At 41.2% G+C, this 13,437-nt stretch overlaps 1 protein-coding gene across 1 annotated transcript in view; it reads left to right on the top strand.

The window, feature by feature from the left end:
• GRIN3A (glutamate ionotropic receptor NMDA type subunit 3A) overlaps positions 1 to 13,437 on the top strand; it is a 72,387-nt gene that overhangs the window by 35,008 nt on the left and 23,942 nt on the right. The window contains exon 3 of the mRNA XM_072859182.1: positions 1,172 to 2,219. Coding sequence (XP_072715283.1) covers positions 1,172 to 2,219 — 1,048 coding nt within the window. The remainder of the gene's footprint in view (positions 1 to 1,171; positions 2,220 to 13,437) is intronic.

The raw sequence follows: 13,437 nt of genomic DNA, 5'->3' as shown, positions 1-13,437 counted from the left end.
TCCACTATGACAGCTAAATAGTCTGTCTTCTGAATGCCTCTTACTGAAAAATATGTGCCTGACTTACCTTACACCGTACTAGCAGCAATTTAACTTAGTTGTTTTTAATGGAATCAGCATACTAAGACTTACACAGTCTTAGTAGGGTCCCTCTTACAGTGCCTGCAAAATGCATAGCAGCTTTCTTAGTAACAGAGTGCAGTTCAGCTGGTCATGGTGTTTACACTAAAAAGGATTTTCTCCTTATAACACTTATTTCCTGCTCAATTCCCTGCTCCTTTATCCATGTCACTTTAGCCTCTTTGATAATGACTTACTAGAAGCTGAATTCAACATATAGGGAGGACAACTACTAGCAAACGTTGCCACCCAACACAAAGGAAATACTTAATTTTATTGTGAATATCTGGAATAGTAAAAGCCCAGAAATCTCAATGCAAAACGCAGTGCAAAACTGCCACACTTCATGAGATCTGCTACAATGTCAAAATTGCACTTCTAAGGACATTACTTTTGCAGATCCTTTAAGAAACTTCTTTTTTTCAGTAAGAATTAAAACTGACTGTCCTAGGGCAACCGTCTTTCACTGAGTCCCTTTGTTCATTCTGAAGTGGCTAACAGTGATTTACCAATGCCAAATTTGCATTTTCGAATCCAGATTGGTTCACTTCAGAGTGCTTGAAGGCTGTTGACAGCACTTCAGTAGCCTCTCTTACGTAAGCTAGATCTTACTGAGATTATAGGATTTTTCTTGGAAGGGCATTTCATACATAATTTCCATTATTCCATTTTCATACATATTTTTATCTAGGAAACTGACTACAGATTTGGTGAGTTCAGCTTAGAACTAACCTATGTTTCATTAATTTATGAGGCAAAGGTATCTGAAAAAATTGGTGTTCCCTCACTCATTTTTTCTAGTAAGTAAAAATAATATCTTTCCTGAAGAGTTTTCATTTACATTAGATAAGATATGTAGGAGAGCATTCCCAAGTACTTTAGTTGTAAATTAAGTGGCTTGTTCATTGTGCCATAGGAAAGCTATTAATGATCCAGGTGTTCAGCATCCCCAATCTATTCTCTTAAACGTAAATTCATGATGTCTGCATATGTTTTAGCATCATGACTTCAGTTGTCTGCTTCTGATTACTTTGCATTCTCCCTCCAACAGGTTTTTAGCCAACACAACTTTTGATGGTCTCAGTGGCCACATAAAGGTGAAAGGCTCCTCCATTGTCAGCTCAGAAAACAACTTCTTCATCTGGAATCTGCAGCACGACCCTGTCGGGAACCCAATGTGGACTCGTCTGGGGAGCTGGCAAGAAGGAAAGATAATCATGGACTATGGGATATGGCCAGAACAGGCCCAGAGACATAAAAATCACATGCAACACCCCACCCGGCTGCACCTCAGAGTGGTAACTCTCATTGAGCATCCATTTGTCTTTACGAGAAATGTAGATGATGAAGGTCTTTGCCCAGCAGGGCAGCTGTGCCTGGATCCTTTGACCAATGATTCAGCCGTGCTGGATAACCTGTTTGAAACCCTTCAAGGAGGGAATGACACTGTTCCCATTGAGCTCAAGAAGTGCTGCTATGGCTACTGCATTGACCTGCTGGAGAAGCTAGCTGAGGATATGAATTTTGATTTTGACTTGTACATTGTTGGTGATGGAAAATATGGAGCCTGGAAGAATGGCCACTGGACAGGGCTGGTGGGAGACCTTCTTGCTGGCACAGCTCACATGGCAGTGACATCATTTAGCATTAACACTGCCCGCAGCCAAGTGATTGATTTCACCAGCCCTTTCTTTTCAACCAGCTTGGGCATCTTGGTGAGGACCAGAGACACAGCAGCTCCTATTGGAGCCTTTATGTGGCCACTTCACTGGACTATGTGGCTGGGGATATTTGTTGCTCTCCACATCACAGCTATATTTCTCACCTTATACGAGTGGAAAAGTCCTTTTGGGATGACCCCCAAGGGAAGGAATAGGAACAAAGTCTTCTCTTTCTCCTCTGCCCTGAACGTCTGCTATGCGATCTTGTTTGGAAGAACAGCTGCCATCAAACCCCCCAAGTGCTGGACTGGAAGGTTTTTAATGAATCTCTGGGCTATTTTCTGTCTGTTTTGTTTGTCTACATACACAGCCAACCTAGCTGCTGTCATGGTAGGAGAGAAGATCTATGAAGAGCTTTCTGGAATACACGACCCAAAGGTAAAGCATGTCTGTTGTTATTAACTCAGCCTTTTCTTCTTCCCAGTCAGAATTCACTCCTGCATAATTTATGGTTTCTAATAAAATCAGAAAGCCATCTGTGTGCAAAACAGCAGTTGCACTACAATTTGTTACCATCTGACAGCACTTCAGTAGGAAAGTTCAGTGAGAGAGGATCTTTAAACATCCATGTAGCGTAGGGATGGGGAGTGTCGGGGGGGGGGGGATTTCAAAGATTGACGGTGAGGAGGAAGATGAAGGATTTTGGTGTTGCCCACTGCAGAGAAGAAAAGCGGTTTCTACATGCAGATTAAGGGTTAGGTTTTGGTTCTGAAGTCCCTTTGGCTGTAGTTGTTTTGATCAATTGGATGATTTAGGTCATCCTGAGATCGACTCAGACAAGACAACCACACAGCATGAAGACAAAACCACTGATGTTCTAGGTAGGATTTTGCAAGTATTTCACAGGCCATAGCGGTGCCTACAAAGGCATTACTGGCAAAATTCCCCATGAATGCTAAATCAAATGGAGCAGAACTGAAATCTTTTGAAAAATCCTACCTTCTGCATCAAAGCAGTGGAATTCACTTTACAAGTAGTCAAACATTTGATCTGCACTGTTGTTTCTGCTGAGGAACTGCCATGGGAGGAGATGAATTGTGTTGTAGACAACCCATCTGCAAATAGCTCAGGCTTCCTAGAACTTTTTGGTAAGACAAGGAAAAATGTAGAAGCAGGACTGCCTGCACCCATTCTCTCCCCCACTCCCAAGGGGGGATGAAGGCATCTTCAGTTGGAATTTAAGTCCAGTCATTTTATAAGACTATTCTGATTTTATTTGCCACTAAGTAATGATCATGAAAATGTGTGCAGAAGGGTTTGTAGAGAGAATACATGGCTGCAGGTGACACAAGAGCAGGCATCCTCGTCACCTGACAGCCACTCTAGGGCACAGGGTGGCAACAGCAAATTTCCCTTGTTTGTTTGGCACTTTCTCCAGTGAAGGTGTGATTGTATTGTCCACAGTTTTATACTCATGACCTAACTGCTGGTACATAGCTTTGAAACCATCCACCATTAATTTGTCTCAGGTGACTGAATTGACACAACATTGTGCCACTGGAAGAAGTCATTTTAAGAACTCAGGAACTGAACATTTATTTTGCTTTTGTAAACTGTGTAAATAAAGGTTACATATGTCCCTCCAGACAGCAAAGGCCAAGCTCCATCTGTTATGTTAGTAAAACCTTGCATTCAGACTAATGACCATACAGTTTTGACTTTGTGAGTACGACTTGTGACTCACTTCCTCCAACGTTATCTAGATTGTTTCTACCAAAAATATTTTAAACAAAGAACAATACTTTTTATGGTTGGCCTGAGGCACTCTAAAATTGATTTATGGCTTAAAGCAAATTGCTACTAATAATCTGCCCTTCCCCTTCCAGAAAAAACATCATAAATACTGCATCAATAACTTCATCAATTTAAGCCACAAAAGTCCAGGAGTCATGTATTTTTTTTATTCAAAGCATTCTGAATAAGCAAATGAGGGCTTCCAGCTGAATTTCCCCAGCTCCAGGCATATCTCTGTTACAGTCATTGTTGTGTGAGCCATAATACCGGCTTGAAAATGAGATTAGTCTTCTATTCTTTGCATGGGCATCACCTAATCCATCAAATCAAATCACATCAGATTACATCCTATTTTTCTGCATCATTATTGTGACCACACTTGAAGTTCCTAAGACAGGTATTGGGAAATTTGTGCAATGGCAAGAAATGAAATTATTCTAAAGCTGCACTGTAAAGCTTGGCTGTTGAGTTACAAAATTGAGTGCAGAGTATTGAAGCATATCAGGTGCTGCAAACACAGGTCTTAGTCCTGAACAGAAACACCGATAACTCATGGTTAGTAACCTCAGGGGTCCCATTAAATCAGTGGCATTACTGGCCTTTCCTAGACAGGCACTTCTCTGCTTCATGGACTAGATCTAAGCTTCTGAGTAGTTGCCAGTTTTCAATGTCGGAATAAGACAAGGTAGATTTTATGGAAAAGGATTGCCTGCCATTACATGAACTACAAAATAGTTTCATGTATTTCATTCATGCATCTGCCTCCAAAGTCTTAATCTCTAAGAGTACTTATAATAGAAAATGTACTGGTTTAACCTTCTCTCACACAAAGCCTGAGCTGTGCCTTTTCAAAGTTCTCTCTAAGACTTAAAGCTTAGCTTTAGGAAATGTTTGCAGAGTTGCAGAGGTACCTGCACCACGTTTTAGTTAGTTACTTAAAGCATTTTTATGGGATTTAAATATTTATTTTTTTTTTTTCCAGATCTGCTTACCTCTTTCTTTTCAGTCGTGGAGCCTTGTTTCAAAAAGAAGGCGGCATGATGCAGAAATAATCTTTTTAATGTTAATATATTTTTGAACGTTCTCTTGCTGCTCTCAGGATACCTATGCCCTTGTACTGTGCTTTTGAAATGTATTTAAAAAACAAAGTCCAAAATAGAGGAGCAACCTTCTTGAGGTGATAGAAGACATGTAATTTCTTCAGGCTGGCAGCCATAAACAGCAAAACCCATCTGATATTGCAAACAGTCAGGAAGGAAAGCAAGATGGGAAAAATTAAAAGTTTTTTTCCAAGATTAGAAACCTGGTATCTAAAGTCAGTATTGCCAGGAATATTTATGCTCTCTTGTCTGGTTAGAAGAAGACAAGGTTAGATATAGCCTGAACAAATAGCATCTGCCTTTCTAGAAAAATTCATGTTACAACAGTGATGTTTAATTGTCTAAGCTGTACAGTGTTTTAGGAGCTGCTCATTGCAGCTCAGCAAAGGAAGCGTGGTCCTCCCATGTTGCTGAAGTCTCGAAGGTACAACATTTTCATCAGAAATCAAAAGAAAATGAGTTGTGGTACAACCACTAATCACAAGGTAAAGTGGCATACAGAATTAGAGATACCTCAGTTGGACCTTTAAATGCACTAACGATGTAGAAGTAGAAGTAAGGTAATATAGAAATATCATGACACTGCTGAAAGAAGAAGCAGCCAGTGCAGCAAGACAAACCAGAGCAGAAGGCAAGCAATGGGAGGCAGGAGAATTAAGTTCCTGGAATATGTCTTGAATTTTGGAAACTTAGTATATATTTTCCATGTAAGAATCTTAACAAGGATGGGTCACTAAAGCCAAACGTCTGGAGTATCCATCAAAGCTGGCTACTCCCCTTACTAGGTCACATTTCAGGTGACTTTTTATGGTAGGAGCTACAACATAGCCAGTAAGTTGCAGAAATATTAAAGCAATGTCCTGCCACCTTAAAATCTTACCCTTCTAAGAGAATGGGCAATTTTGGGCCACAGCTGCCTTCTCTCCCTCATTTTCTAATCTTACACATTTTAGACCGTGCTGTCTTGCCAGAGGAAACTGGCAAATGCAGCTTTTGGGGAAGAAACTCACTTGAGCATGTTCAGTCTGCTGTTTGAGCACAAGAGGATAGCTACAGGATGAACATGCCATTTACCTGGATGAAAGTTGCAGCAGTCTCCTGATTCCTTCTTAGGAAGCTCTCTACAGTACATGGCAAAGAAGTTTGCAGACAGAGGAGACAGAGGAAAAACATGGTATTTGGATCATTTTATACTGCTTTTATCCCTTCTCTCATCTGAATCCCAGAAGCTTATTTCAGTTTTTCTCCTAGTGTCACATCTTTGGATGCACAAAAAATGACAGCATTCTTCTTTGTCAGAGTGCTTGGCAGACCAGGTACGCTGCTGTACGAGTCGACTTCTTTACAAGGTCAGTTATTCAGCCTACAGGCATGCAGACCAGCAGCCTGCCTTTGAGCTGGTCTGATCATTTGTCGTACCTACCTGTAATGGCCTGGAGACAGCTGGCTTGATTCCTGACATCTCCCAAACCTGTTTATCACCTTGTTTATTGTATAGCTCCTCAGCCCCTTGGTGATGACATTATACTCAACTATAATTGAAAAAGCCACCACCCAAAGTTTTTATCCTTCACTGGGGCCAATGCACATTTTCACAGTGGCAAGACTAGGTTGCAATAGGTAACTCCCTAAAAACAGAGCCGGTGCTAGAGGAGCACATAGGTACACAGATGGGGACAGGTAAGTCTAGGACAGCTGGCCACTGTCGTCTTTTTCCTGATTGACAGGTGGTAATTGTATTACAGATCTATAGCAGCAAGCTGAGTACGCAGCCTCACAGGCACAGGCTGAGCAGAGAAGGGGCACGTTGTTAAGCAAGGGGCTCTGGGTACAAAAAAGAGAATTTGCTACCATTCTGCTTCAGAAGCATATATCTTTATGGCTGTTGTCTCTTTTAGCCAGTCTTGTGACAAATCCAGATATTTTATGTTTCAGTTTCCAGCATGGTTTCCATAAAGCGGTATGATCTGCATGTGAGTAATCTAGGTCTCAGTGCCACAGACAGGGAAAAGAAGAAACTATCTGTGTAAGTAAGTACATCACAGTGTCAGTGCCTTCCTTTGCCCAGCGAGCCTGAAACTAAGGCCCGGATCCAGTAAAACTCTTCATTATCAAATCCAAAAATAGGGTCTTGTGTTACAGGAACTCCCCAGGGAGTGGTTTTTTTTAGTGGCAAGGGGACTTGAAGCAGGGACTTTGCTTTCAGGCTTCTAGTGCAAGGGCACATGTTGGAGATGCACCATAAAGTCAGGAGCATGTTGACTAGTTCAGATTATCTGAGGCAAAATAATTGTGGAAGCCCAGAGGACAGAAGAAACATTTCAAACGTGCCAACAAGAAAGCATACAACAGCAGAAGCTGAGGAGCTGGACAGATTTTCCATGAGGTGGTCCAATGCGTGGCCTTTCTTTCCGCTAAAAGTGTCATTCTTTCAACAATATAATGAGCTTTTCAGGTGCTTTCCAACCATTGTCACTTCTGTGACAGCTGCCAGCTTTTCTTTGCCATCTTTAGGATACGCTTGAGGAGGTATGCCTGTTAATTTACTATGGTTATATTTTTACTTCTCTGGATTACTTTACCTTCAAAACACCCTTCGACAATGGCAAAGTTCCTTTCCACATTGTATTATGACAGAAAATATCGAACCTATTGAGATTCATTTAATAAAAAGGGCTACACCTGTGATTTCCACCATCAGCAATTTCGTTGTGTTATCTCACCTAACTTTACATGTCTGCAGTGGAGACATTATGTATGATTCACTCAGTCTAATATGCTTTTACAGTTAGTTGGGAGAGGTAGGCACATTGTGCTGCTGTTGAAGGCACTTACTTCAGGATGAGATCACCCAAACCATTCTCTGAAAGTGCCTACTTCTCTGCATCACGCATGATGGCGTACTTGCGTGGCCAGCACTGATGTCTCGCAAGGACTGTAGAGGCCCCAAGGAATACACTGCAGACACCTACAGTCACTCTGGCAAGCCCCATCCAGCAGGTCCTTTCAGCAGCCTTGGTGTGCTTCAGGATTAGTCCTCAGACATCTCTGCTTCTCTTCCAATCCATTGTCTGAACAGCTCTTACGAGCTGTTCATCTTTTTATTAAAACTAAACACTTTGAGTAATCCAGATGAGATATTTCTGAGATTTTGTTACTCAGGAATTCAGTATGTACAATCACCCAGATTTTTTTTTTATAGATTTAAAACACACAGTGTGAGGGTACAAGCTCTCATTTCTGATTTATTAAAATCTCAGTTAATTTAAAGGCCTTATAGCCATTATTATACCAGTTAAAACTCCCTGATACATGTATTAAAATAGTCCAGAAATACCAACTGGCAAGTAACTGCAGATGAGCTTCAGCAATACCAAACTGTAGAAAAGGAAAGGTCCAGCCACTTTTTCATCGTTAGAGGCACAATTCAAATACCCCTGCATTTAATGATATTTTCCCTCAAGTTCAGCAAGCTTTAGAGTGAGGCCATAACTGTTGTGTGTTTATTGACAAATTTTCCTCCTGAAAGAAGGAAGCCTTGTAAGAATTACACTGAAGAAAATGCTCTTAAAGACTGCCATTGTCTTTCACTGCAGCAACCTAAGATGAATCATTATAAGGAGTGCCACTTCCACTGCTATGTATTAAATGTGTAATGAAATAGCATGTATTTAAATATGCATTAAATGCATTAAATTGTATAGCAAAAAAACAAGCAACAAACTCAGTGGAGTTAACAGGAATCTCATTGCTCCTCTGCGGTTTAGTATCTGTACAGGACTGCAGGATTCTTTTCTTTTTACAATTAAAAGAAGTTGGCTGCGAAATCTGTAGAGTATACCTTTCTGTGCAGGAAGTCATTGGACACAGGAAGGTCATGACTCACAGCATCACAGCCTGCTAATTAATACACGGTGCATTTCTGAGTATTAATGAGTCAGTGAAGGATTTGAACTCAAGAGGACTTGAGTGTCACAGAAACCAATGTGTCACAGAAACCAATGTGAAAAAATCTCAGACAAAGGAAAAATTAAGTATCAAACTCCAGTCAGAATAAAGAACAGGCATTGCAGAGCTATCTCATATAGGAATGAAAGACACCTGCAATTTATGGAGGTGAAATCTTGGCTTCTTTAACTTCCCCGTGCAATTTATGGTGGTGAACACTTGACTTGTTTAGCTGTCCCATCACCTCATTAAAGGTTTCTTGTAAAGTTATGGCTTTGGAGGCTCAGAATGTCTAGTTCGGATTTTTATCATTCTGATGTCCAGTTTATCAGACAATGCACTGCAGTGTTCTCCAAATCAAGTTTCCTTTCCCATCAAGACCTGCTTTTATGGCTTCTTGCCAACAATTATCCTTTCAGTATCTTTGCATATTAACCCCTACTGCTCCAGGTCTTCACCTACATAGAATGCCTTGTACTGTCACCTACTGTCTTGGCCACTCTTTACCTCACCATGCTAATTGTTTGATCCAAAGAATGTAGGGGTAGCGGTGGAAGGGAGGAAGTCCTGCTGTCTTCATTCCATGTGGTGTAGGTCATGAAGGTTGTTCTGTCAGCATCAGAAGGAATTAATGTGTTTTATCATTTTCCCAGCTGACTTCACATCAGTTTCTCACTCTCAAGCTGCAGTATACCTGTATGTCATGTTATTTAAAAAAAAAAGGAAAGCGAGCCCACCACCAGAAATAGCAAACTGCATCATAGATGGGGCTCAGACCCCTGCAAGAAATAATTAAAGCAGGGAAATATGAGGAGATGTTCCTGAAGTAACTGGCAAAGAGGAGCAGGGAACAGAGAAGATGCAGAAGGTTGATCTTACCGCCTGGCAGATGGAAGATCATCGTACAGCTGACTTAGCAGCATTGAGGATATTTATTATTGTTCACAAAAGTCACAGCCATTGTGATCTATAAACAGAGACCTGGATGCTAGCCTGGGTCACCTTCCTAGTGATAGAAGTCCTCAGTCAGCTCCTGCACTGATCCCCTGGATTTCAGGGATGCCAAGGGGTCAAGCCCTCTAGAAAAAAAGTAGTTTTCATTGAGTACAATACGATTTGACTGAACACCAGGTAAAGTCAAATACTGTTGTCCATATTTTACTGTGCAAGAGGTCAAGGCATCCAAATGAGCCCATCATTTTTCTGTTACACTTCATGCTTAACACATGCCTTGCTGTTCCAAATGGATTCCAAGAAGAAAAAATAACATTTAGTTCCAATGTTGGATCTGTCAGTAACAAAGGACTCCTTCTGATTTAGCTTCATTTGATGCTTTCGAACCAAACGTCAATAGCAGATAACATGTTTAAGAAACTAGGGCTGCGCTGGTAGACGGTTCCGTGATCTGCAATTGGAAACCTCTTCGTCTTAGTAACTGGTGACCCATTTGCAACACGAAACCATTGTCTGTTCCTTTCCTGGAAACCACAGAGCACTAGCCTTGCCTTACAAGTTTAGACTGTGTCACCACAGAGGATTGCATTCAGCCCTGGTACCGAGGGGACAATTGCCATATGGCCAGGGGCAGGGGGACTGACAGTGTTGCCCTAACACTGCTCTAGCACTGCCAGCAACAGCTGGAGCAGGAGAAATTTGTAAGAAAAAGGATTTGAAAGACGATTGTTTTGCAGGCGAGAAAGCTACCTACGCTTGAAGCTACTGTCACATTAGGTTTCACCCTCCAGCCCTCAGTGGATTGTAGACAACTGTGATAGCTTTTCAGCCGCAGACTTGAGACTCGGGATGAAAGGACAAGAGGGATTATTTAACCAGAAATCTCCCACATCTCTTTGGTAGTTTGAGCATGTATTCAGCCAAACAGCTTTCCTTCCCTTGCTTCTAATTTGGAAAGGATTTCACCTGCCTTATAGCAGCATTAGCCCTATTTTACAGGTAGGAAGCAGAAGAACATCGTTGAAGAGACTCAGTCTGGAGCATCTTTATGCCTGCTTTGTGCTGCTGAAGTACAACTGGAAACAGTGATCTATTGCCTGTTGGGAACTACGATAATTTACTCTACCTTACAGTTCTCAGCTCTCCCAGAATAAATTCCAGCTCAAAGATCCCTCTGTCCAGAAAACTCTTTATTAAGAAACAGGCATAAACACACCATTAGGATCATATTCACCAGAGTTCTGTTCTTATGGAGCTTTCTGTAATAAGCTACAGTGCCCAGTGACCCCATCAGCAGGGCAGCTTTCAGAAATTAACTTACTACCACAGACTGGAGTCCCCAGTGTCATCCCTTAGCTGTACAGCTTCTGCAGCACACAGAGGAATAGAGCAGATCTTACAATTAATTATTAGCACTCACCGTGGGAGTGTCAATACAGAGGCTTTATATTTTTAAACAGAGGCCTAAGTCACAATTTCTTTTCATGTATGCTTTTGTTGCAATGCAGGAGAATAAACTGTCAGTACTGGACTGTGCATTTGTTTCTAGATTGAAACTGCTTATTGACTTCAATGCAGCAGTAAAGATTTATGCCAACTAATGACCTAGCTGAGTTGGATTCAAAGTGACAGGATTTTAACAAAATCTGACATTATCCTGGCAAGCCAAGAATCAGCTCCACTGACACTTTTTGCAACTGAGAAGAGAAAGTGATCTTTCAAACGTATTCTGCATACACCATCTCCTGGAGGCCCTGGGAACATCTCCATTTCCCAAGCCTGAACACATGGGACAGTTTCTGAACAAAGCCTCCACTTCCAGAAGTTCATCTGTGAATTTTCATCTGCTAAAATTTGAAATTCATGTGCTTCACTGTGAATAATTTTATTTTCTTTCATCTCCTTCTGCACCCCATAAATATTCACTAGTTAGTTTTCAAAAGCTCTTGCAGAGAAGTAGGGAAAAGCCCATGAAGAGTTCCACATTGTTTGGGGTTTTTAAATTTTATTTGTTTTGTTCTTTTTCCCCTGAAACTTTGCTTAGCACTAGCAATTGCATTTCAGTGGGTCTTGAGAAATCTGTTAGCAGCTAGATGACCACTTAAATGTATTGGTTGGAAAAGGCAAGATAAAATGCTATTACTTCATACACTAAAGACAGAAGACTCATTGCAAAACAGCAGATCTCTAAAAGCATATCAGTTCTTCACAGTAGAGCAGACGACTTAATGCTACACCTCTCCAGCAATTAGCAACTGAAACTGAACAGTTTTTCAAGATTCTGCAGCAGTTCCCTGGCAGAGATTGTGCTGGCACTAACAGCAATTCTGCTGATATATGAGATGTCCATTAAACACTACACTTGGTGTTATACCAGGTAACGAGCACTATAATGGGGCAGAGCTACTGAAACCTTTTCATAACAATTTTTCCTCAGAAGTTGCTGGAAAAGTTAGGAAAGTGTTTTCAGCCATGTTCCCCCTTTCTATATCCTATTAAAATTTAAAAGCAGTACTGTAGGTGGTGGTAAAAGCTGAATTTAACTGGTAAAAGCTGAATTTAAATGGTAAAAGCTGAAGTTAACTCTGCATCTGTAACTGCAGGGTGCAATCACTGGCACTGCACTCCAGCGTATACTGGGTTGCCCTTTTCTGATTTCCCTCAAAGAATAATTCGTGGAGTTGAATTGTGGAAAGGAGAGGCTAACTGAATGAATGATGAAATCATTTTAGTGATTTGAGGTGCTGATTTGAAATTGAGTTCCTGAAGCATTTTTCCTCCAGCCAGCTGTCAAGATGCACAGAATAGTCTTGAATCAGATTCAGTGAGGCAGTTAGTGCACCCCATCGATCAAGTACTGGGAAAGCATTTCCTAGATTTCAGTCACTTATGGGTTCATTGCTTATAGAAAATAGCCATAATTTCACTTCCCAACAGTTGTTCTGTTTAGACCTTCCTTGTCTCGTCACAGCTCCCTGCAAGCTCAAACTCCATGGCATCAGAAGGCAATATTGTATTGCCTGCTTTTTTGGAGCTGAGACCATCTTTTCACTGTATTTATATTCGGAACACCTGGGTTTCCTACACACTGCAAAAACACACAACAACCAAATGCGATGCAAACCTCAAAATTATAGTAGAGCCAAATCTTCTAGCTTTGCAGCACTGAAAGGTCATACAGAAGCCAGAACCTGGTAGAAAGACCTCAAAACCCAACAGCCCAACTTTGGAGTATGTCAAGGTTAACTGCTGGCAGCATCTCATGCTTTTCCGGTTTTAAATCCCAACTTGCATAGGATATTTCTATGCCTGAGTCTTTTCAAGTCTGAGTCTAGGTGTTCTCAGCCTAGCTGATAGCACTGAATGCAATAGCACTGTATTACATAAGCCGGAATGTGCCAAGTAATGCAAAATCCCTGACATTTAGGATTGTATTTTCCTGTTTCTGCTCCTGTGGTTTTATCACATTGATATTTTCATGCATAATTGGCACCCCAAGCCATAGATGTATGCACATGCCCAATTCTTCTCAACATCTTCCCAAATAAAATGAGTTCTCCACTTCCCACTCAGCAGATGTTTTAACAACAGAAGACAGAAACCAAGAAGATCTAGAAGTAAGGTGCCAAGCTAAGGGAACTGGTAGCTGCAGTATTTGCCTTTGGCAGTAAGCAGCACAAACATCATTTGTCTAGTAGCACAATGCTATACAAGGTACAGAAGACTCTGAGAAGTCCCAGATCGTTTCCTGGCACTGTCAGAGAAGCTGGATGTTCTGTAGAGCTCTTGGCTTTCCTTAAACACTACATGACCTCCCTGTCTCAGTGCTCAAGTGACCCAACAACCATTTCACCTTTACA

Source organism: Ciconia boyciana, chromosome 4 (assembly GCF_034638445.1).
Source record: "Ciconia boyciana chromosome 4, ASM3463844v1, whole genome shotgun sequence".
NCBI classification, from domain to species: domain Eukaryota; kingdom Metazoa; phylum Chordata; class Aves; order Ciconiiformes; family Ciconiidae; genus Ciconia; species Ciconia boyciana.
Note: the sequence above shows the minus strand (reverse complement) of the source record. Positions and strands in the feature narration are given on the sequence as shown.